At 36.6% G+C, this 25,308-nt stretch overlaps 1 protein-coding gene across 2 annotated transcripts in view; it reads right to left on the bottom strand.

The window, feature by feature from the left end:
- MAGT1 (magnesium transporter 1) overlaps positions 1-25,308 on the bottom strand; it is a 64,715-nt gene continuing 39,407 nt past the window's right edge. The window contains exons 5-10 of one of the 2 annotated variants that reach the window (XM_038587763.1): positions 24,833-24,973; positions 22,880-22,969; positions 22,157-22,220; positions 13,410-13,484; positions 8,566-8,656; positions 4,730-6,709 (exon numbers count right to left, since the gene is read on the bottom strand). In XM_038587763.1, coding sequence (XP_038443691.1) covers positions 6,694-6,709; positions 8,566-8,656; positions 13,410-13,484; positions 22,157-22,220; positions 22,880-22,969; positions 24,833-24,973 — 477 coding nt within the window. In that variant the 3' untranslated portion in view covers positions 4,730-6,693. Of the gene's footprint in view, positions 347-4,729; positions 6,710-8,565; positions 8,657-13,409; positions 13,485-22,156; positions 22,221-22,879; positions 22,970-24,832; positions 24,974-25,308 lie in introns of those variants that run through there. The other variant, XM_038587764.1, reaches the window with a different exon arrangement.

Raw genomic sequence — 25,308 nt, forward strand, 5'->3', positions numbered from 1 at the left:
TTCACTTCTCTCTCTCTTTATTTATTTATTTATTCATTCATTCATTCATTCATTCATAATAGCCACCCAGGGATCCCCCCACTTCTCTCTTTCATCCATCCTCACTTTTATGTCCTCCCTTTGGGTTTGCATCTTGCTTATAGAATTTTCAATTTTGGTCGGGCTAGAATCTCTGCAGTAAGGGATTCTCCAGTGTCTTTTATGCTTTTTCAAGTCCAGATTGTATCCTTATAATCTTTCTTTTAAATTTTAGTTCAGACATTTTCCTTATTGATTAAAGCCCTGACGATGAGTTCTAATTACTGTTCTTTCTTTTGGGGTGAATTTCTTCATCTCATCATTTTGCCTAGAAAACAAAAGAAGATACAAAATGAAACAAAAAACAACAGAAAATAAACTAGTTGGGTTGCCTGGGTGGCTCAGCGGTTTAACACCTGCCTTCAGCCCAGAGTATGATCCTGGAGTCCCTGGATGAGTCCCACATCAGGCTTCCTGCATGGAGCCTGCTTCTCCCTCTGCCTGTGTCTCTGCCTCTATTTCTGTGTCTCTCATAAATAATTAAACAAAATATTTTTTACAAAATTAAAAATAAAAGGAATTTTCAAAATAAGGAAATAAATGAAAAAATAAAAAAGAAAGAATAAATGTAAAAAGGACACTAGATCCCATTTCTTATAGAGCTGAAGCTTTGTAGCAATCTGTGACTTGGTGGGAGTAAGCTGTTTGTGCTGGTCTTTTCCAGGAAGAGCCTGCTGGGCTGATTCTCAGACACTCCTTTCAAGTGGAAGTGTGGCTTCAGGGTGCAAGGGTGAGTGGATTGTGTAAGAGGCTCCATCCTCTGCTAGGTGGCACTCTTTTGATCCCTAAGAGGTTTCAACTCTGATGGGAGGGATGAATATGCCAGCACCCTGCTTTCTATCCCAAGCGGACAGTTCCTGCCACCTTATTTTTCAGTGAGCTCTCACAGGAGAGCATTCAGTCACCCCTCTTGTGTCCCTGGTTTCTGTCTGAACCCTGCATTCACCCTGCCTGTGTCCAAGGATTTTTATCTCAGGCATGCAAATTAGTTTCAAAATTCCAAATTTTGGGGATTCCCATGGCATGGACCTGCACTGTTCCTCTGATGGAGGATCTTGCCACCCTTTTGCTGTTTGCCAGCCAGTCCCAGGAAGCAGTTGAACAACCACACAGCAGTACACAGTTTATGGCAAAACATAGCAGAAAGCCAAGAACCGCTGCTCTCAGTTGGCTTTCCTCCTTCTCTGCCTGGAAACAGTGCAGCACATTGGCACCACCTGTCCTTGTAACCCAGGGAATCCTCAGACCCTGCTGTCACTCCTGGGATTCTGCCCCCTTTTGCTACCTGAACACCTTTAAGCTAGGGATGTCCCCCACTGTAGCAGACTTTTAAAAGTTCAAATTGTGTGCTCTTCTGCTTATACTACTTTGCAGTGGCCTCCATAAGCAGGCTCCTTCCCCGCTCTCGTACCCACAGCTCTATCAGCCCCAAGTCAATTCTCTCTGCACTTCCTACCTTCCAAAAGGTGGTCGCTTTTGTACTTGTTGATTTGCAGGTTTGTTCTCTCAGACCTTTGATTTCTTGGGTGTTTAGAATTATTTGATATCTAGCTGTGTTCAAGGGACAAGCTTAGGGTCATCCACTATCTTAACTCCTCCAGCCATTTATTCATAATACTATCGTAATGTGCATTTACATTTGACAGAACTAGCGAGCTAGTCACTATTAGGGAATTCTATCTTCCTTTCTTCTGCTTAGCTATTGGGACTTGAAACTATTATGTATGATACTATAGCAAAATGATAATACTGTTACCTCAGTATTTTTTATATTACCAAAACATTGGTATTTTATAAAAATCTGAGATTAAATTGTCACAGTCATCTATCTACATGTTATTCTCAATGTTACCCCCAAAAAAGGGCCAGAAAGAAGGATTAAGAATTCTTTGTACTTATGGCTTGAATCTTTCCAAATGGAATGATTAAGAAAGTATCAGGGCACCTGGGTGGTACAGTCGTTAAGGTTCTGCCTCTAGGTTTTGGCTCAGGTCGCGATCTCAGGGTGATGCTATCAAGCTCTGCATCTGGGTTCCGTGCTCAGCAGGGAGTCTGCCTAAGACTCTTCTCCCTCTCCTTCTGCCCCTTCCCCCTTGCACACACCGCTCTAATAAATAAATAAAAAGAAAGAAAATCTCAAAAGAAAAGAGGTCAGCCTTGTGAGAATGAATTTTACATCTGGTGGGGAAAAGCAGGGAGGAGAGAGGAGAAAAATCTAACCATGGAGAAAGAGAATAAGTTGGGTTTTCAGGAGTCCTGGAATTGGTCCTAGAAACCTCCCTCCCTCTTTTTCCTTTTCTCCTCAGATTTCCCTACTCTCCTCTCTTTCTGTTTCCCTAAAGTTTCCCCAACTCAGTTCTAAGAAGACTCCATGAGAATCTGATAGAGACCCAAATTATTTGCAAGGGAAATACAAGTGACTAATAAATATAAGAAAAGATGTTCAGAGTTATAAATAACTTGGGAACAGGTAATTAAAATGAGATATGTTGAAAGAATTTTAAAAAAAGAAAAGGGATGAAGGTGGTAATATTTTTAAAGTGTGCATTTTGTTCATTTAGTAGTTTTCAAGTACCATGTACCTTGGGCATGACTCGGGATGTGAAAGACTCTGACTTCAGATTTTAAGTACTAAAGTAATACTAGAAAGAATATTTTGGCATTTCAGTACCATAAAAATCTATCTTGTGGACTAATCATCCTTTAAAATTTCGATTTCTGGGGATCCCTGCGTGGCTCAGCGTTTTAGCGCCTGCCTTAGGCCCAGGGTGTGGTCCTGGAGTCCCGGGATGGAGTCCCACATCGGGCTCCCTGCATGGAGCCTGCTTCTCCCTCTGCCTGTGTCTCTGCCTCTCTCTCTCTCTCTCTCATGAATAAAATCTTTCAAAAAAATAAAATTTTGATTTCTGTCACAGAAACCTCTCCCTTTGCCTCCCACCCCAACCCCAAGAAAGTAATGAAACCTTTCTCTAGAACCATAACACATATTCTCCTACCAGCACATAGGATTGCATTTGTTTATATGTTTATTTCCACCACAAAGTGTAAAGAACTCAAGAACAAAGATCTTTTTTTCTTTATTCCATCTGAAAATTTACTGAGCATGTACTATGCAGGCATCTTAGAAAATGAGCATACAAAGATGAATAAGACAATAATCTTGTTCTCAAGGAAATTACAGATTATGGGAGAAAACTGGTAATTACAAGATAGAATAACAGAGATCAGCATGCACTAAGTAAAAGAGGAAGGGTAAAGAACCCAAAGTGGGAGATCAGGAAAACTTCCCAGAAATTATGTTTGAGCTGTGTTTGAGGGGGAAAAACATTTCATTAATTTTAATTGAAGGTCACAAAAAGAACTTCAGACCTGAAGTTCTCTACCTGCAACTGCTGGCTGCAGAGCCATGGCCAGGCATCATAAATTGGCATCATAAGTTTTTTCCAGCTGTAAGTCAATATTAGCATACAGTTATTGATTTCATTCTTGCTTATACCTGGTCATTTGAATCAAGATCTGATATTAACATACTGGTTTCAAGTATATCCTTTCTAAAAAATGTCAATGTATATTAAACAACTTGCAGCTATAATGGCCTCTACAAACATTTCAGGGCTTCTTCAGAAGTCTGATTACAAAACATCCTACACTTCAACGGATTTAATTCAATACCAAACCCGAATATCACAAATGATATTTAAATTTCAATTCAAATTTAAATATATTTTTAATATTTTGTGCCTAAAACAGTGGTGCTACAAGAACACTGAAGTAACTAATCCAATACACTCACATTAAGGAAATAGGTCCTGAGAGAACCTATTTCAAGTGACTTGCCTATGGTCATATAGCTAGACAGAAAGACTAAAAGCTGTTTAAAAGCCAGATCTCGCTACTTCCTGTCCAGTGTTCCCATTCTATGTTTGGAAATGTACTATTGTCCAGTCTCACATAACTTGAAAATCTGAGTAACTGTTTCAAATCAATTATTTAGTACAAAAAGGTAATTACCTAGTCACAATGTTCACTGACTGGTACAGAACTAGACCAATCATTGAAGACAGCTATTCATCTACTTATCTTGGCTGTTTTGACTAACCTAATGGGCAACAACATTAATGAAAGATAACATGGAATCCTGGAAGAATGTATCTCAATTTAGAAATACTTAAGGAAATTGGCCTATCAAGTTTACTGTCTTTAGGACAGTAAGAAACTTTTTTAAAAGATTTTATTTATTCATGAGAGACAGAGAGAAGCAGAGACATAGGCAGAGGGAGAAGCAGGCTCCCTGCGGCAAGCTTGATGTGGGACTCGATCCCCAGACCTCGGATCATGCCCTGAGCTGAAGGCAGATGCTCAACCGCTGAGCTACCCAGGCATCCCAGGACAGTAAGAAACTTAATTATAACCTCAAAATGAAATAACCTAGGCGCACCTGGGTGGCTCAGTCTGTTAAGTGACCAACCATTGGGCTCCGCATTTAGGGGGAATCTGCTTGAGATTCTCTCTCCCTCTGCTCCACCCCCTGCTCATGTGCTTTCTCTCTTAAATAAATGTTTTTTAAAAGAATGAAATAACCTAATATTACAATCCTAATTTAGTGTTTTAAATTCACCCCTCTTTATATGTTAATAAATAAGCTTAAGAATTTAGATTGTAAAATTTTATTGATATGGTCAAAAAGCAAACAGCCAGACACTTGATTATCTTTGCTATTACAATGTGTAATTTTGAAAAGTATTTTTAAATGCATAACAAATATTTAAAACATTACTAGAAAAGTAAATTAAGAGTCTACTTAAGGCACTTCAGATGAAAGTGAATTTCAAAATTTCCACAAAAGTAACTCTAAGTTTAGTAAATCTGCTTTCTACAGATTTTAGCCAGAATGCAATTCTTCTCCTTGCACAAGAAAAATGTGATCTTAAGGGAGAAAAAGCAAATACAAAAAAGTGTCATTCTTTCAATGCTCATGGCACATATCTAAAGCTATACAGATTACATGGCAGTAGTATTACCCTGGTCAGTCTGTACAAATCAGGGCATCTTCATACAAATCTCATAAGAATCACAGCATAAATTTATTTGGCCTGAGACAATTGCAAGAACAGCAGATAAGGAATCCAGAATCACACAATGTATAGGGAAGTATTTGACAAAAGTGGATCCACTAAAGAGTAAAAGGTCAAATATATGCCCTGACCCAACAAATATTGGAACAAAAACAAAAAACCCATGTAAAACATTTCTTCTTAGGCAATTCATCTTTTCTGCAAATCTCTATTATACAAGACTTCTAGATCACATAGGAGAATTGTTAGATGGTGAATAGTAGGCAGAATATCACTTTAATGTAATACTTCTTTGATTTCTTTAAAAATTTTTCACAACCGTAATTATCATACTTTTATAATAGTGAAATTTCAGGATACTTTTCATAACTATGGGGGAGGTTATGGCTAGATCTAATGATAACCATCAACTTTCATTCTTCACAGATATTTTGTTAGCATCTATGGTTATTTCCACTGACAGAAAAAAAGACAAAACTCAAAACCTCTTCAAATGTTTACTGTTTCTCCACTTAAAGTGAAAGAATGAAGGCTAAAATAATAGCAAAAACATAACTTTCAGGAAACAATTTACTTTCTATTCATAGGCAACAACTCAGTATATCAGGATATGCTTTTCCAAACCTAGTCCTTTTCCTAAATACAAGGGTTAATGAAATATGCTTAACTAGATGAACCTATTTTTTGATGAGGTACAAATGAAGTAAGTGACAATCTCTAATTTGTAGAAACACTTTAGACCATTTTGAAGTTACACTGATTTTAGCACTAAGCTATGTTTTTAATAGAGGCCTACCTTAAATAAACTAAGGAGACAGAATGAACCTGAAATCTTTCCAAATAAAAGTAGTTAACACCACACTCATGCAAAAATCATAATCCTATACTTAGACTTTTTTTTCTGTACTTAGACTTTTTAATGTCTACAGTTACCAAGAAGCATAGCCAACACTGTATTTCAGTAGGAAACATGAAGGAGGGGGAGGACTGGCTAGTCTTCTTTTCTACAGGCTAGAAGTATCAGAAGATCACATAGCACATACAGTTTCTCTGTCCAAAAGGAAAGATGTACAAAGTATACACATCCATGCAAAGATGGAACAGCTAAGAATGCATCCTGATGCATTCATTTGTAAGAGGCATATGTAGGAACACCTGGTCAGGACTATTTTTTCCTCTATCTTTGGATAAGATAATATAAAATCAAGTGGCAAATAGTTAACTAAAGCAGTTTTGAACCCTGTTCTAATTAAAATGTAGTTATAAAATTTTTATAATGTACTTAATTCTACTAAATTAAATGTTACATAAAGTTCATCAGGAAGGGAAGGTTAAGAGAACTGTATCCAAATACTTCATGATTTTGACAAGAAATTGCTTGTTAAGGCACTACAAATCTTCTTTGGTTAAATGATTAACTATTTAAATCACTTGAAAAAAAGAGGTAATACAAAATACACAAATTACATTCTTCCTTTCAAACACACATACATTTTTCAATTTCCATTACTCCAGTGTCTACATATCTCTAGGATCCTCTTTAACTCATCAGAAAGCTGAAACAAAAATATTAAAGAATCTATTAGTTTCTGAACAAACAAAAGGCTTTATTTCTAATAAATATCTTGATTTTAGACAAAAGAGCATTTGGGTGCACATTTAATAAACTGAGTATTAATAACAAAAAGTGAGAAACACCAAGATATTAAGATAATCTTATGAGAGAAGGAAATAGACATTAACTTGTTAAAATATCTCATGAAGAGATACTGATTAATAATTGGATCAACCATGGTGATAAAATAAACAACAGAAATCCAGCAAGATTACCCTTGTATCCAGGTTGTATTATATCTATAGAGGATAAGTTATTTTAAAATGACATACATAGAAGAATAAATCAAGAATCAAAAGTTCTGATAGGTTTTGTTCTTACAATTAAGTTACATTTGTCAGGGTCCATCAACTGACAAATGGGTAAAGAAGATATGGCATATATACACAGAATATTACTCAGCCATAAAAAGAATGAAATCTTGCCATTTGCAATGACATGGATGAGCCAGAGAGTATTATGCTAAGTGAAATAAGTCAGTTGGAGAAAGACAGATACTATATGATTTCATTCATATGTGGAATTTAAGGAATAAAACAAGCAAAAGGAAAAAAAGAGAGGCAAACCAAGAAACAGACTCTTAACTATAGAGAACAAACTGAGGGTTACCAGAATGGAGGTGAGGGAGGGGAGATAGCTTAAATAGGTGATGGGGATTAAATAATACACTTTTGATGAGCATCAGGTATTGTAAGGAAGTGTTGAGTCACTATATTGTACACCTGAAATTAATATTACACTATATGTTAACTAACTGGAATTTAAATAAAAAATTGAAATAAAATTAATTTTGCAAGAAAAATGCTAAAGAAGATTAATTTATATTGTTCATTAACATGCATGTCATTAAGACATGCAGCAATGTCAAAATGAATCAATCAGGGAATTGTTCAAAATTGTCCACTAAGGGGGCGCCTGCATGGCTTAGTTGGTTAAACACCTGACTCTTGCTTTTGTTCAGGTCATCATCTCAGGATTGTGAGATTCAGCCCTAAGTCAGGCCCTGCACTAGACATGGAACCTGCTTGAGATTCTCCCTCTACCTCTGCCCCTCTCCTTGTACACACGCTTGCTTTCTCTCTAAATAAGTAGATTTTAAAAATTATCTATTAAAAACATGTTAAAGGTAATATGAAGAATGAATTCTCTCAAAAGTATCACTTGATATACTTTATCTTTATTGTTCATAATCCTTTACGCAACAGAACATTGTTACATTAAAAGAACATGAATTATGGTACCTGGCACTCAGATTTTAAAACTCACAACATCCCCCATTATGTAGGTACCTTTCTTGTGACTATTAACAAAATAAAATCAAGAATTTATGATCAGGAGAGTAATTTCTTTCCTGAGCCTTAGAGATCTCTATGAAGATCCAATTAGATCTTCTTAAACAATCTTTCTTATACTCTCTATAAACTGGGTTCTAATCTAATGTTCTGTTTATGCTCTAAAGAGCCCTGAAAAGTAGAGGTGTGAGTAATTTTAAAATACATTCAAAATCATTTGCTCAAGAGAAAGTAGAGTATGCAAAGTATAAAATATTCTAATCATTAAATGTTTTTTAGATTTCTAGATTAAATTAGACGATGTAAGAATGACCCTCAAAGATGTTCCTGAGAAATCACATACTATTGTCCAATATATAATATTTATCTTGAGTTAATTTTTACATGCAACATACCTAAGTTAAAGCCTATGTCTGCTTTGGAAGCTAGGATACTTTGGAGGTAAAGCAAAAAGAGCAACATCAACTCTAATCATTGTCACTATATAAATGTAAAATAATCATACCTATATGGATATCCATGATATTTAGATCTGAAAATAGAGAGCATCCAACTGAAGAATAATACAACAAGTGCAATACCAGCCACACACATTACTGTAGAAAAACAAAAGAAGTGTAAAACGAGCATGTTAAGTATAATAAAGAACTAGGGCGTAAATTTTAGTCTACACTTCCAAGAATGAAAAGCAAAGGACATAATTTAGTGGTAAACCTCAATGTTCCAAAAAATTTTCATGACCATTCTTTTTTTTTAAGATTTTATTTATTCATGAAAGACAGAGAGAGAGAGAGAGAGAGAGAGGCAGAGAAACAGGGAGAGGGAGAAGCAGACTCCATGCTGGGAACCTGATGTGGGACTCGATCCCGGGACTCCAGGATCACACCCTGGGTGGAAGGCAGGCGCTAAATCGCTAAGCCATCCAAGGCGTCCCATTCATGCCCATTCTTATATCTTCAGGAATCTGTCTTTCCATTTAATTTGATCCATTACAATATAATAGAGTAGTTCCATTTATACACTTGTGCAATTTAATTGCATGAAATAATAAATTCCTGGGGTGCCTGGGTAGCTCAGTGGATGAGCATTTGCCTTTGACTCAGGTAATGATCCTGGGGTCTTGGGATCAAGTCCTGCATCCGGCTCCCTGCTCAGCTGGAAGCCTGCTTCTCCCTCTGCCTGTCACTCTCCCTGTTTGTGCTGTCAAATAAATAAAATCTTTTAATAAATGAAATAAAAAATTTCTTTAAAGCCATTACAGTGAAGAATTTAGTGTGAGAGATGTGCCTTGGTGACTCAGTTAAGCATCCAACTCTTGATTTCAGCACAGGTCATGATCTCAGGGTTGTGAGACTGAACCTCAAGTCAGCCTCCATGCTCGGCAGTCTGCTTTTCTCCCTCTCCCCCAAATGATGTGAGCACTCGCCTGGTCTCTAATAAATAAATAAGTCTTTAAACAAGAATTTAATGTTAGAAAGTTTTACTACTGACAATAAATCACTCACTTATGAAATTTCTTCGGAAGTCTTAAAAGTGGCCTTATTGTATTGACTTAAAGACATCTGACAATATCACTGTGACAGCCTCAGTTGAAAGTACTTTATTTATAGGTAACTACAATGCCTATATAAGGAACTCATTCAACATGGATTCCTCATTTGAATAATGAGGAGGAAAATACCATGAATCCTAGTCCTAAATTCAGAGCTCTTTCCATTAATCTCATGTGCTGTGATTTAGCATAGCAATTAATACTCTTAACTCTAGGGGCAATCCCGGGTGGCTCAGCGGTTTAGCGCCACCTTCAGTCCAGGTTGTGATCCTGGAGACGGGGATCGAGTCCCATGTCAGGCTTCCTGCATGGGGCCTGCCTCACTCTCTCTGTGTCTCTCATGAATAAATAGGTGAAATCTTAAAAAAAAAAAAAAAAAACTTAACTCTGGATGCTGACCCCACAGTGCTCAAGTGTGATTCTCATAACTAGAGGCTCTTCGAGTCTTAAGACTAAGACTGGCTAAGAAGCATAAAGGTGGGGATGTGGGAAAGCATGTGTGCTACAACAGTGGAAGTTCTAGGGAAACATACTTATTGCCTGACACTAAAAACAACTCTTAGTCTTGTTATACTTAGGCACAATTCTTTTTCCTTTTAAAATTTTCACATAATATGATTAGGGGTTAAAATGTAAATTTTAAATATATATTCTTTCTGAGTATTAACACATGACCATTGTGTTAGAAGTCTTTATTATCAGGGGTCCCTGGGTGGCTCAGCGGTTGACCACCTGCCTTCGGCCCAGGGTGTGATCCTGGAGTCCCGGGATTGAGACCCATATCAGGCTCCCTGCATAGGGCCTGCTTCTCCCTCTGCCTGTGTCTCTGCCTCTCTGTGTGTGTCTCTCATGAATAAATAAATACAATGTTAAAAAAAGAAGTCTGTATTATCTAATACGCACACACACACACCCCTCTGTGTGTGTGTGTGTGTGTGTGTATATATATATATATGTATTCTATGTTTTTCACATAATATATCTAAAAGTATTTAGGGCAGTTTCTATATAATAAATGTTAAGTAATTATTATTATTTGTGATTATTAGGTTAGAATCTTAGGAGTAGATCAAATCGTGATTATTTTAATATGTCACCAAAATGTCTTCTAATTTAAATTCATGCTACCAGTGTAGTATCCAAAGGGGCTTTTCCCAATAATGAATACTGAAATAGGCAAGTTTTTAAAAATTAGGCAATGAAAAGATGTTGACTAGATTAAAAAATTAATATACTACTTTTATTTTTGCAATATGTAAAAATTCATTTCAGTTCAGCAAAATAAGAATATCCCAAATTTGAAATCCAGTGCCATCATCTTTTTTCAAAGGAAAAAGTATACATACTATATTTAACTGGGTTAATTTGATGACATTTACCTTTTTAGCCATAAAAGAAAAACTCTGATTTAAACATATTTTAATATATACATATATATAAATATATTTTTTAAGATTTTATTTATTTATTCATAGACAGAGAGAGAGAGGCAGAGACACAGGCAGAGGGAGAAGCAGGCTCCATGCGCAGGGAGCCCGACGCGGGACGATCCTGGGTCTCCAGGATCACACCCCAGGCTGCAGGTGGTGCTAAACTGCTGCGCCACCGGGGATGCCCCTATATATAAATATTTAAAATAAATATATAAAGAGTCCATCCAAACCAACAGAAAAAGTGCTAAGAATAATAAATGGCAAAAGACAAAAAGACTTGTTATGGAAGGGAAAACACAAACTGCTTGATAAATGTCTAAAAAAACCATTCAACTTCATTAATAACCAAAGAAGTACAAAAAAAAAAAATGGAGCATTTTCCCTTATCTGATTAGGAGATATGTACACACATTTTTAATGAGCTAAGCTAGTCATGACAAAATTACTGTAAAATGAGCATTCTTTTTTTAAGATTTTATTTATTCATTCATGAGAGAGACACAGAGAGAGAGGCAGAGACATAGGCAGAGAGAGAAGCAGGCTCCATGCAGGGAGCCCGATGCGGGACTTGATCCCGGGACTCCAGGACCACGCCCTGGGCCGAAGACAGGCACTAAACCGCTAAGCCATCCAGGAATCCCCTCCTTTTTTTAAATAAATATTTATTTATTCATGAGAGACACAGAGACACAGGTAGAGAGAGAAGGCTCCATGCAGGGAGCCCAATGTGGGACTCGATCCCAGGACTCGAGGATCAGGCCCTGCGCCAAAGGCAGACGCTCAACCACTGAGCCACCCAGACGTCCCTCTTTTTTTCTTTTAAACAAGAATTCTTAAATATCACTAGTAGGAATCTAAACTATCATAACATCTGGGGAAACAATTTGGCATCATCAGTTTAAAACATCAAGGGGATTAAAAATACGAATATAGAGGACTTTACAGTGATTCTACTTCTAGAAATCTACCTTGGGGAATTAATTGAAATGAGAATAAAGCTTAATATACTATGGAAGTCCCTAAGGAAATATTTATTATAATGGAAGTTAGGGGAATAAACCTAAATGTTTAGCAGAATCAGAATGGATAAGTAAATTACAACACAAAGTACAACTTTTAAATTATGTGTAGGGAAATATTTATCAGTTAATTACTTAACTCCAGTTACAAGGGGGGGTACAAGATTCAAAATCTTATTTTATTTTATTAAGATTTTATTTATTTATTCGAGAGAGAGAGAGAGAGAGAGAGGCAGAGACAGGCAGAGGGAGAAGCAGGCCCCATGCCGTGAGCCTGATGCGGGACTCGATCGGGCGACTCCAGGACCTCGCCCTGGGCCAAAGGCAGGCGCCAAACCGCTGAGCCACCCAGGGATCCCCTTATTTTATTTTTTAAAGATGTTATTTATTTACTCATGAGAGACATAGGCAGAGGGAGAAGCAGGCTCCCTGTGGGGAACCGGATGTGGGACTTGATCTCAGGACCCCAGGATCACGCCCTTAGCCAAAGGCAGACACTCAACAATCAAGCCACCCAGATGTCCCAGATTCAAAATCTTATAAGCAGCTTTACATTTGTTTTTGTAAATGTGAGAAACTCTATTAAAACATTAAAATTTTTACTTCTCGGCAGCTCGGGTGGCTCAGCGGTTTAGTGCCGCCTTCAGTCCAGAGCATGATCCTGGAGACCCCGGATCGAGTCCCATGTTGGGCTCCCTGCATGGAGCCTGCTTCTCCCTCTGCCTATGCCTATGCTTTTCTTTCTCTCTTTCTCTCTCTCTCTCTCTCTCATGAATAAATAAATAAAATCTTAAAAAATATATTAAAAAATAATAAAATAAAATAAAATTTTTACTTCTCAATGATGGAATAATGGGGAACTCTCCCCCTAAATGTTTCCTGTTGACTTCCCCTCACATTTTTTTTTTAGTTCCCCTCACATTTTTTACAGTTAGTATATATTATTCTTAAAATAATAAAGAATATAAAATAACATTTTTAAGAATATGAAATAACTAAGGTGGGGAAATGATTAAGAGGACATTCTTAGGGATCCCTGGGTGGCGCAGCGGTTTGGCGCCTGCCTTTGGCCCAGGGCGTGATCCTGGAGACCCGGGATCGAATCTCATGTCGGGCTCCCGGTGCATGGAGCCTGCTTCTCCCTCTGCCTGTGTCTCTGCCTCTCTCTCTCTCGCTCTCTGTGACTATCATAAATAAATAAAAATTAAAAAAAAAAAAAAGAGGACATTCTTATTTTCTGTATTAAAGGCAGAACTGTTATATAACATTGTCAACTATACTTCAATTAAAAATTAAAATTAAATAAAAAATAAATGTTGAATTGTTACATTTCGGCATAACTTACTTTTTCGCTTTCCAATGTCCATGTCAGATGTAGCAGCTTCACATAACAGCACCATCCCTAAAGTAACCCCACCATCTTAGAAAAATTGTTTAAGGAGAAATGCACACAGACATAAAAGACATAGCACTTTAATATTCCTATTCTTTCATTTAGAAAATTACAATGAATATATAAATCTTCAACTTTCAATTATAAGAAAACTATTACTAAAATAAGGAATCCTTATGAATGCATTAAATGTCACTGGATTGCTCTTTAAAACAATTTTATGTTATGTGAATTTTACTTTAATAAAAAATGGGTGATTAAAAAATAAAATAGGGAATCTTGTATCTATACAGCATTACAATTATTTACTATGAAGGTATAATAAAAAATATTAAGATTGGAAAATTACTTCATTTATACAAATGAAAATCAGTATTTTAAACAAATGTCTGTCCCACTATAATTTACAGATGAAATGAGTTCTCCTGACATGTACTTTGAAATAACCTTCTTGGACATTCTTTCAACTATTGCTCCAGCCTTGTATATACTTTATTTTATTTTGTTTTGTTTTAAGTAGGTTCCATGCCCAGCATGGAACCCAATGTGGGGCTTGAACTCATAACCCTGAGATCAAGACCTGAGCGGAAATCAAGAGTTGGACACTTAACCAACTCCATCACCCAGGTGCCCTAATAAATTTTAAAACATCCTTTTTGAATATTCAACCACCCTCCATAATACACTTGAAATGTGCACCATTTGGAAAGAACAGCAACTAATTTTTATTTTAAAAATAACTTTTCAAAAAAAAGTAATTTTTCAAAAATTCTCCAAAATGTCAACAATCAACCTCTAAAGCACAAATTACTACTAAACTACTTAAGTTTGTCCTATTCTAATAAAAAAGAGAATCCTATTATGTCATTACCTCACTTTTATTCACCTTAATATGGGAACTACATAAATACAAAATAGGGCAGCCCGGGGGGCTCAGTGGTTTAGCGCAGCCTTCAGCCCAGGGCCTGATCCTGGAGACCCAGGATGGAGTCCCACGTCGGGCTCCCTGCATGGAGCCTGCTTCTCTCTCTGCCTGTGTCTCTGCCTCTCTCCCTATGTCTCTCATGAATAAATAAATAAAATCTTTTTAAAAAATACAAAACATACCTGCTCATGCAAATAAGTTAAACATGGCATGGTTGAATGCTAAAATAAGCAGAGTTGAATTTTAAAGTAAATATAATGTGTTCTAGTAGAAAAGAGATTCACACTGCAGTTTAGTAAATACAAACAGCAGTTAAAAATGCCCAAATCGGGATCCCTGGGTGGCGCAGCGGTTTGGCGCCTGCCTTTGGCCCAGGGCGCGATCCTGGAGACCCGGGATCGAATCCCACATCGGGCTCCCAGTGCATGGAGCCTGCTTCTCCCTCTGCCTATGTCTCTGCCTCTCTCTCTCTCTCTCTCTGTGACTATCATAAATAAATTAAAAAAAAATGCCCAAATCAATTCTGCATACACTCATGCACATTGTAGGCTACTTCATGTGAGTATGATTAAACAGAAAGGGAAAAATAGGTATTCAGGTAAGGCCTGTATTTATAATTGGCTGTATAGCTTGTCTAGTTATCCCTTCACTACCATCTTGTACTCTCTTGTCAATAGCCGTTTTTTTAGGGATGATGCCCATTCATCATGCCTTTAGTTGCTTAGACAAGTTGTCTTCTCCAATGATTATTTTTTCTTACTGAGGTTCTTTATATCCAGATACATGTAAAGATTGATCATTTCTATAGGCTTTTGTTACAGGGTATTTTTTTTTTAAGATTTTATTTATTCATGAGAGACAGAGAGAGAGAGAGGCAGAAACACAGGCAGAGGGAGAAGCAGGCTCCCATTAGGGAGCCCGATGTAAGACTCAATTCCAGGACCCCAGGATCACAACCTGAGCTGAAGGCAGACACCTAACCGACTGAGCCACCCAGGTGCTCCATATACGTTTTCTTAGAATGAGCTTTCTATCCTGCAATATACCACCAATGTCTTTGTGTGTTCTCAGTTAACAAGAGCTGTGATTTACTAGTATATGCATTGTTTCATTTTATTTTTAAAAGATTTTATTTATTTATTTGAGAGAAGAGAAAGAGTGGGGGCTGGCAGTGGGAGAAGGAGAAGAAGAGGACCTCAGGCAGACTCCGTGCTGAGCATGGAGCCCGACCCAGGGCTCAATATCAGGACCCTGTGATCACAACCTCAGCCAAAGGCAATAGTTGGACCCTTAATTGACTGAGCCATCCAGGCGCCCATTTACTGACTCTTTAAACTTTTACTGACACTATTACCTGGCAGGCACTATTAGCTGTTGGAATTTAAAAGCTGTACAAAAGACAGACACTTCCTTGGACAAATTTACAATCTAGTTAAGGATATCAGTAATGAAATAAATAATAAATACCTAATCATGATTAAATGTTACTATGGGAGAACTGAATAGAAACTAGAGTAAGTAGTATTCTATTACATATAAGAAGTATGCTATTAAAAGAGCTAGTAGAATTAAAGTATATTTAATAAGATGAAAGCAAAGATAATTGCATAAAATGAGGCATAATTCCAAAATTGTGGGAAAATGTTTCAATTATGTACTTTATTATTGTCCAAAGTAATTTAAACAATGACCTAAAATTTCTTTGCCTACTGAATTAGTTTTAAAAAATGAGAATACATAATGATAGATTTGTTGGAGCTATCAGTGCGCATATTTTGACAGCAATCCTCCTTCCTTTTTTTTTTTTACGCCAAAACCTTTTGGAAAACAGTTTGGACTGTTTTCCAAAAAAACAGACAAGAAAAACTGACAGATTTGTACACCTTGCTTCAAACCTTACTTCTGGGAATTTGAAGATATGCCAAATTACTTTTATATGCAAGTAAACATTCTTTGCAACATTCAACGATAAAATAATAATTGAATTATGATATACCCATTCTATAAATATTAAGAATGATCACTATTTTTCCTTTTCCTTGCCTTTATTTTATTTACCTGTAATTCTCATGCAACTTTTGTAACTATAAAGGCCATACAACTACATAGAAAATGCTTATGAGGGGGCATCTGGGCGGATCAGTCAGTTAAGTGTCTGCCGTTAGCTCAGGTCATAATCTCAGGGTCCGGGGATCAAGCCCTGAGTAAGGTTTCCTCTTCCACTGCCCCTCCCTCAGCTTGTGCTCACTCTCTCTCAAATAAATAAAATCTTTAAAAAAGAAAAAGAAAATGCCTATATTAATAAACCAAACTGCATACTAAGTATGTCTATAACTACAAACAAAGGAACACCCCTCCAAAACAACCAAGCAAATGGAAGTGAATATGCAAAAATAAACCTAGATTCTAATATTAGGGTTTTAGATCATGAGTGAAAATTTTCTAATCTGCTGTTTTATTTTTTTAACTTAAATATATTTAATGTATAATCCCATTTGTGTAAAGTTAAAAAATAAGTAAAACTAATTCATATCGTTAGCCATCAGGAAAGTAGTTACCTTTGGGTAGGAAGTTAGCAATCAGGAGGGAGTCATGAGATTGGAGATGCTTTGGGATATGAGTAAAGTTTTAATTCATCAACTGAGTGCTGGTTACAGAGTTGTGTTCACTTTCTTTTTTTTTTTTTTATTTATTCATGATAGTCACACGGAGAGAGAGAGAGAGGCAGAGACACAGGCAGAGGGAGAAGCAGGCTCCAAGCACCGGGAGCCCGATGTGGGACTCGATCCCGGGTCTCCAGGATCGCGCCCTGGGCCAAAGGCAGGCGCCAAACCGCTGCGCCACCCAGGGATCCCCACTTTCTTTTTTTTTTTAAGGATTTTATTTATTTATTCATGAGAGACACACACAGAGAGAGAGAGGCAGAGACACAGGCAGAGGGAGAAGCAGGCTCCATGCAGGGAGCCCGACGTGGGACTTGATCCCGGGACTCCAGGATCATGCCCTGGGCTGAAGGCAGACGCTAAACCGCTGAGCCACCCAGGGATCCCTGTGTTCACTTTCTGAAAATTTATCAAACTATACACTGCACTTATGAATTGTGAACATTTTTGCATGAATACAGTAATCAAAGAAAAATGTTTAAAATATAATTTTAAGTTGCTTAGTGGATCAGGCAACTCATATAATTTGCTTTATTAATCATGTAGTAAATTATACAATGTTAAAATAATGATAAATATGTGGATATTTTCCAAACTCATAACTACTAGCTAGTAGCAGTATCATTCTATTAGTTCTTATCAACATGGTAACTTTTGAGTTTTGAGTCTTTAGGCTTTGTGACCATTTAAAAAATAAGGGATTTTTAGTCTTCCATAAAGTTTCCTACCTCTAACAAAGTTAAATAGCTTTATTTATCATCTCACCATCATACCCAGTACACAGTATTTATTTATTTTTAAAGGTTTTATTTATTTATTCATGAGACAGAGAGAGAGAGAGAGAGAGAGAGAGGCAGAGACACAGGTAGAGGGAGAAGCAGGCTCCATGCAGGGAGCCCGACATGGGACTCGATCCGGGGTGTCCAGGATCAGGCCCTGGGCTGAAGGTGGTGCTAAACTGCTGAGCCACCCAGGCTGCCCAAGTACACAGTATTTAAGGCAGTATCTTATAACTTGTAAATCTCTATTTATCCCAACACTATAAGCTCCTTAGACAAATCATGCATTCACAGAATCTAGCAAAATAATTGCTCAGAAAGTATTACGCAAGCCTTCCTAACCACTACGAAGAAATCAAAAACAAAATAAGGGGGAAAATATCACCCTAAAAAAAAAATCCCCATTTTGCATATGATTGACCAAACTTACAAGAAAAGTTGTATTTCCAAAAATAAACTATTGGGACTTTATCAAGATAAAAAGCTTTTGCACAGCAAAAGAAACAATCAACAAAATTAAAAGGCAATCTACAAGAGTGGTTGGGTGGCTCAGTTTGTTAAGTGTCCAACTCCTGATTTTGGCTCAGGTCATAATCTCTGTGTCGTGGGATCAAGTCCCACATCAGGCTTCGTACTTAGCAGTGAGTTGCTTCTCTTTCTCTCTCTCCCTCCCTCACTCATGCTCTCTCTCTAAAAACTAAATAAATGTTTCAAAAAGGGGCACTTTATGGAGTGGGAGAAGATACTTGCAAATGACATATCTAATAAAGGGTTAGTATCCAAAATATATAAAGAATTTATAAAACACAACATCCAAAATCAAACAATCCAGTTAAAAAATGGGCAGAAGACACAAATAGCTATTTTTCCAAAGAAGACCTACAGATGGCCAGCAGACACATGAAAATATGCTCAACATCACTCATAGGGAAGGACAAACATTATATGTTCTCATTCATTTGGGGAATATAAATAATAGTGAAAGGGAAAATAAGGGAAGGGAGAAGAAATGTGTGGGAAATATCAGAAAGGGAGACAGAACGTAAAGACTGCTAACTCTGGGAAACGAACTAGGGGTGGTAGAAGGGGAGGAGGGCGGGGGGTGGGAGTGAATGGGTGACGGGCACTGGGTATTATTCTGTATGTTAGTAAATTGAACACCAATAAAAAAAAAATGTGAAAAAAAAAGAAAAAAAAAAAACATCACTCATAGGGAAATGCACATCAGAACTACAATGAAATAGGGATGCCTGGATGGCTCAGCAGTTGAGTGTCTGTCTTTGGCTCGGGTCATGATCCCGGGGTCCTGGGATCGAGTCCCACATCAGGCTCACTGAGGGGAGCCTGCTTCTCCCTCTGCCTGTGTCTCTGCCTCTCTGTGTGTCTCTCATGAATAAATAAATAAATTAATTAAAAAACCCCTACAATGGAATATAACACCTTACACTAGTCAGAATGGCTAACATTAACAACACAAGAAACAACAGGTGTTGGTGAAAGGGAATGGAGGTATGGAGAAAAGGGAACCCTTCTACACTGTTGGTGAGAGTGCAAATTGGTGCAGCCACTCTGGAAAATAGTATGGAGTTCCTGAAAAAACTATAAATATAACTACCCTACGATGCAGCAATTGCACTACTAGGTATTTACCCAAAGGATAAAAAAAAAATATATTGATTTGAAGGAATACATGTGCCCCAATATTTATAGCAGCATTATCAACAATAGCCAAACTGTGGAAAGAACCTAAATGTTCATTGACTAATGAATGGATATAGAAGTAGCTTATATATATAATGGAATATTATCCAGTTATTAAAAAAATGAAATCTTTCATTTGCAACGATGTGGATGGACCTAGAGAGTATTATGCCAAGCAAAATAAGTCATCATCCAGAGAAAGACAAATATCATATCATTTCACTCATATATGGAATTTAAGAAACAAAAGAAATGAAAATGGGGGGGAGAGGTAAACCAAGAAGCAGGCTCTTAACTATAGAGAGCAAACCGATGGTTACCAGAAGGGAGGTGGATGGGGGGATGGGTGAAATAGGTGATGGGTATTAAGGAGAGCACTTGTGATGAGCACCAGGTGTTGAATATAAGTGTTGAATCACTAAATTCTAAACATGAAACTAAATTTACACTGTATGTTAACTGGAATCTAAATTAACACTTGGAAAGGACAGAAATGCTGTATTTCAATAGGCTTGCTATCTGTTCCAAATGTATGTGAAATCTTAAATAATGTTTAACCTTTAGACAGAAGGAAAAAGTAAGAATATTTCAATGTCTTAAACTTCTTGTATAATTATACTTAAAAATTTAGGACAAAACTTAGGAGAGAATTTTGGCAGTCCTACAGTGTTAAGGAGACAATGATTAAGGTTCAGGTTCTACCAGAAAGAATGACAAGGTTCATACAGTGGCTCTCAGTTGAAAGCCATGGATGGGGAGGATGGAGAAAATAGGAGAAAAACAATACTGAAGAGACAGTAACCAAACATTTACCAAAATGAATTAAGAGTACTGACCCACAGATTTAGGAAATTCTGCCACCCAGAAAATAGAAGCAATATAAATAAAAATATTAGGAAAAAAGTCTTAAAATCCATCAGAGAATAAAAGATACACTGCCTTCAAAGAACAATAAGAATTAAATCTGATTTTTCCCAGAAACTATGGAAGTAAAAGACAATGAAATAACAATTCCAAAGTGCTTAAAGAAATCTAGAAATCTATACATGGTAAAATATTCTTAAAAATGAAGGAGAAATACAAGTTTTTTTTGGAAAAATTAGGACAAAGCTACAGAACAATAAACCACAGATAACTTATTGTTTTATAATTATATCTGCTCTTTTGCTACATTGTTCAATTTCAAACCATTGAGACCATTTCCAGACACTGAAAAATTTCCAAGTTATAACAGTTAATACACCAAACAATAAATAAGCTTTTTCAACTTAAATTTTGAAATAATTTGAAATAAGTAAGATGGAGAAAGACAAATTTGTATGATCTCTCTTATATGTGGAATCTGAAAACAAATTTCACAGACACACACACACACACACACACACACACACACACACTCATACATATAGATAACAGATGGGTTGTTGCCAGAGCAGAGCAGTAAGGGATGGGAGAAGTGGATGAACTTTTTTTTAGTTTAAATAAGCTATTCTGAATAAGAAATAAATTTTAGGATTTGAAAGAACATATGGTTGAATATTTTTCTTCCAGTTTAACTTCTCATCATAGGGAATATTTATTATTAGATAGATAATAATAAACAGCTTGGGCTACAACTAATTCCAATATGTCACTGTTAGTACCCCTTGGCGAGAAGTACAATTCTAGAAATCTAGAATCGTTACATTTGTTTAACTTGTTGGTTTGTTCTAGAGAATCACTGCTTATATATTTGGGAGAGGAGAGAGAAACTGTGTTCAGTAATACTATGAAATTTAGACTCTTCCTTATCTGATGTTACTGTTAACTATCCTTGCAGCTTACAGAGGCATCAATTTTCAAATGTGAGAAAGTAACAATCAGCCCTGCCATTCAAGAGAATGGGACAACACATAAAAAGCAGCTACAAATTTTACAGGAAATAATATTTCTACTTAGGACATGCTGCAGCTGTAAAATGTCAAAATAACTCCTGTCTTTGAGTAACTACTGTTTTCTTATTCAATAATGAGTAAGATGTCTAAAATTGTAGACTGATTCAAATTATATTACTAAGAAGGAAACAATCCATTCTTGCCTGGAGGATCTAAGTCATTCAACATGCAAGTAGAATTTCTAAATAGTCCTGATTTACAACTAAAGTACAGAGCTTCATATAAAGTTTGTGAAGACAAAATCCCATATTCATTTGAATTTTGTATAGTTTTCAAGAAACAGAACCCTGTGTCCACTTCAGTCCAGACCCAATGCTGATCCCTTTTCACTTAGCCTGGTTGTTTTTCTTTAAGTTTATTAAAACATTGCTTCATTTACATTTTACCTAAGCTTCACCCTTCCTCCAAATTTTATAATAACTCTATCTTTCCTTAGGTAAGATGTCCCATGGTTCTTCGGTGTGCAGTCTTCCTTGCAGAAATGATCAATAAACCTGGCTTTATTAGACTGCAGGTTTGTCTCTGGTGGTGTTCAGCTGATTATACTAAGATAGATGACATAGAAATATGATTCTAAAGATACTACAACTTGCATTAATAAGAGAGCAGCCTCAATCACTGTAGAGAAAATATGAGAATGTGAGAAAACAGATAAATTAAAATGCAGCACTAAGGACTTATTATAAAAAGAGGATACTAAAAAGAAGAACAATGTGTGTTTCAGCTACAAACTGGGCTTGACTGCTTCCATGGATATAATTCTGGAGGGAAGAAAAAAGACAAAATTGAATCTTTAAATACATATTAACTTTTGGTATTCAAAAATTTGAATTTGAATGAAATTTTGAATTTCATTCAAAATCCTAAAATGGGCTATTTTCAAGCCCTAGTAAATTATTAATTAACCTGAAATATATAGACATTGGGTCTGTGGCATTCATCAATAAATAAAATGGACAAAATAAACACTACTTGTGTCATTTATTATTCATCTTTTCATTGTATTTATACTATGTTTTCAACAACAGAATATAATGAGAAACCTAGTATTTCAGTGTACAAGTATAATAATGTAAAGTCCATGAAGACAAAGATTTTTCTTGTTTATCACCATAATAATACTTAGCCCAGTGCCTAGAAACAGTAGATGCTCAAGTACTTGAGCAATTATTCTATTTAGTTCAAGGCAGACTTTCATTCTTAGCCAGCTTAGTCAAAAGGACTCACCAAATGTGAGTCTTTAGGTAAGGAACCTTCCACTTTTAAGAGCACATTTCAGTAAGTGAAGCTCATTATCCAAGAGAATTGAAAAGTCAAAACTAAACCTAGTTCCTTTATATCTTGGCAATGGTGTCACAAAATAATAATTATTAAGGTTAACTTTGGAATATAATAGAAAGAAATTCTAGACTTTCCTTACCACATGTCCTGTGTGGGGATTTTTATGAGCATATGGTGGTCCTCTTATATGGTTCCACATTTGACCAGATGTCATAGCAAGCACAAAGCACTAGGACACAAAAGTAAGGAAATACTTATATGACATGGTTCAGCCACTCCTATACTGATTAGACTAACAAGTTTATGAAAAGTACGTCTGTTCAAGTAATACATGAGCCAAAATTTTTTTTCAGATGAATAATTTTTTATTAAGGTTTATATTTCACAACAATCAGTAGTATTTACTCTGAAAGGAAAACCCTTTTTTAAAATTACAAATAAACTGACAGATGTTTAAAAATTAAAAACTGAAAAGCCTTTAAGAAGATTATTCTCAAAAGAACTGCCTATTTTCTTAGGGGTGACATTCTATCATTTAGGTTGAACCAAAATGGAGTACAACGAGTTCCTCCAAACTCTGGCCATCCTAATAAAATAATGGAGGAAACAGACTGATTTTAAGGCATGAAATAAAAACATAGGGCAGCCCCAGTGGCTCAGCGCCACCTTCAGCCAGGGTGTGATTCTGGAGACACAAGATCAAGTCCCCTTTCTTTCTTTCTCTCTCTCTCTCTCTCTCTCTCTCTCTCTCTCTCGTGTGTGCCTCTCATGAATAAATAAATAAAATCTTAAAAAAAGAAATAAAACCATATAAAATCCCTTCTTACAGGTAAGAAATAAAACAAAATGTTACCTAACAGTACAATATTGTATGCAAATTACTTATTTATTTATTTATTTATTCATTCATTCATTCATTCATTCATTCATTCGACACAGAGCAAAAGAGAGGCAGAGACACAGGCAGAGTGAGAAGCAGGCTCTATGCAGGGAGCCTGACGTGGAACCCGATCCCAGGACTCCAGGATCACGCCCTGGGCCGAAGGCAGGCGCCAAACCTCTGAGCCACCCAGGCCCTTGGTGGTTTATTTTCTGAGCTTGTTATCTTTCTAGATATATTACAAAGTATCTAAAAATCATTGTTTTTTTTACTACTTATCTAAATACAGAATTATTTAAATTATCATAGTTCTTTAAATAATTTATCTCCTAAATAGTTTTCTGTATCAGTATTTGAAACACTTTTGTCTTGCTTTACACAAGACAGTATTCCTGAGAAATGTGTAAATTTTATTGAAAAAAAATCAAATATAGGGATGCTGTTATTTAAAATACATCTTGGGATCCCTGGGTGGCGCAGTGGTTTGGCGCCTGCCTTTGGCCCAGGGCCGATCCCGGAGACCCGGGATCGAATCCCACGTCGGGCTCCCGGTGCATGGAGCCTGCTTCTCCCTCTGCCTGTGTCTCTGCCTCTCTCTCTCTCTCTCTCTCTGTGATTATCATGAATAAATAAAAAAAAATAAAATCTTTAAAAAAAAAAAAAAAATAAAATAAAATAAATAAAATACATCTTATTTATTTTAAACTTATAAAATGTTAATTTTTATACATTTGACATACAACATTATATACATGTAAACAATTTTTGTTCTAAAATTCACTCATGGGGCATCCAGATGGCTCAGCTGGTTAAATGTCTGCCTTCGGCTCAGGTCATGATCCCAGGGTCCCAGGATAGAGCCCCACATCAGGCTCTGTGCTCAGCAGGGATCCTGCTTCTCCCTCTCCCTCTGCCACTCCCCTGCTTATGCTCTATCACTCTTGCTCTCTCTCAAATAATAAATAAAATCTTAAAAATTATTAAAATTCACATGCTGGGGTACCTAAGTGGCTCAGTAGTTTAAGCATCTGCCTTCAGTTCAGGTCATGATCCCCGGGTCCTAGAATCAAGCCCTGCATCAGGCTCCCTGATCATGGGGAGTCTGCTTCTCCCTCTCCCTATGTCCCTTCCCTTTCCCTCTGTCTGCACATACTCTCTCTCTCAAGTAAATAAATAAAATCTTTTTAAAAATTGAAAAAAAAATTCACTCACCAAAGCTGCAAAAGCCCATCCAGTTTTATTAAAGAGAAATTCCATACTGCTTCTTCGAAGATACACCAGTCCACCAATAACAGCCAAAAGCAATCCCAACATAAGAGGACCAGCATAATTTGGAGGTCTAATTACTCTAATCTAATGGAAAGGAAAGAAAAAATGTTTTATGTATAAAATTTACTTATTAATTATATAGGTCAAACCAATTTGAAATGAAAGTAATCAAAATTAATGTGGTTATTGTTGTCATGAGCACTGGGGAAATGTTAAATCATTATATTTTATAGCTGAAACTAATATTACACTGTATGTTAACTAAAATTTAAATAAAAACCTCAGGGGTGCCTGGGTGGCTCAGTGGTTGAGTGTCTGTCTTCGGCTCAGGGCGTGGTCCTGGAGTCTCAGGATCGGGTCCCACATCAGGCTCCCCTCGAGGAGCCTGCTTCTCCCTCTGCCTGTGTCTCTGCCTCTCT

Source organism: Canis lupus, chromosome X (genome assembly GCF_011100685.1).
Source record: "Canis lupus familiaris isolate Mischka breed German Shepherd chromosome X, alternate assembly UU_Cfam_GSD_1.0, whole genome shotgun sequence".
Lineage (NCBI taxonomy): Eukaryota > Metazoa > Chordata > Mammalia > Carnivora > Canidae > Canis > Canis lupus.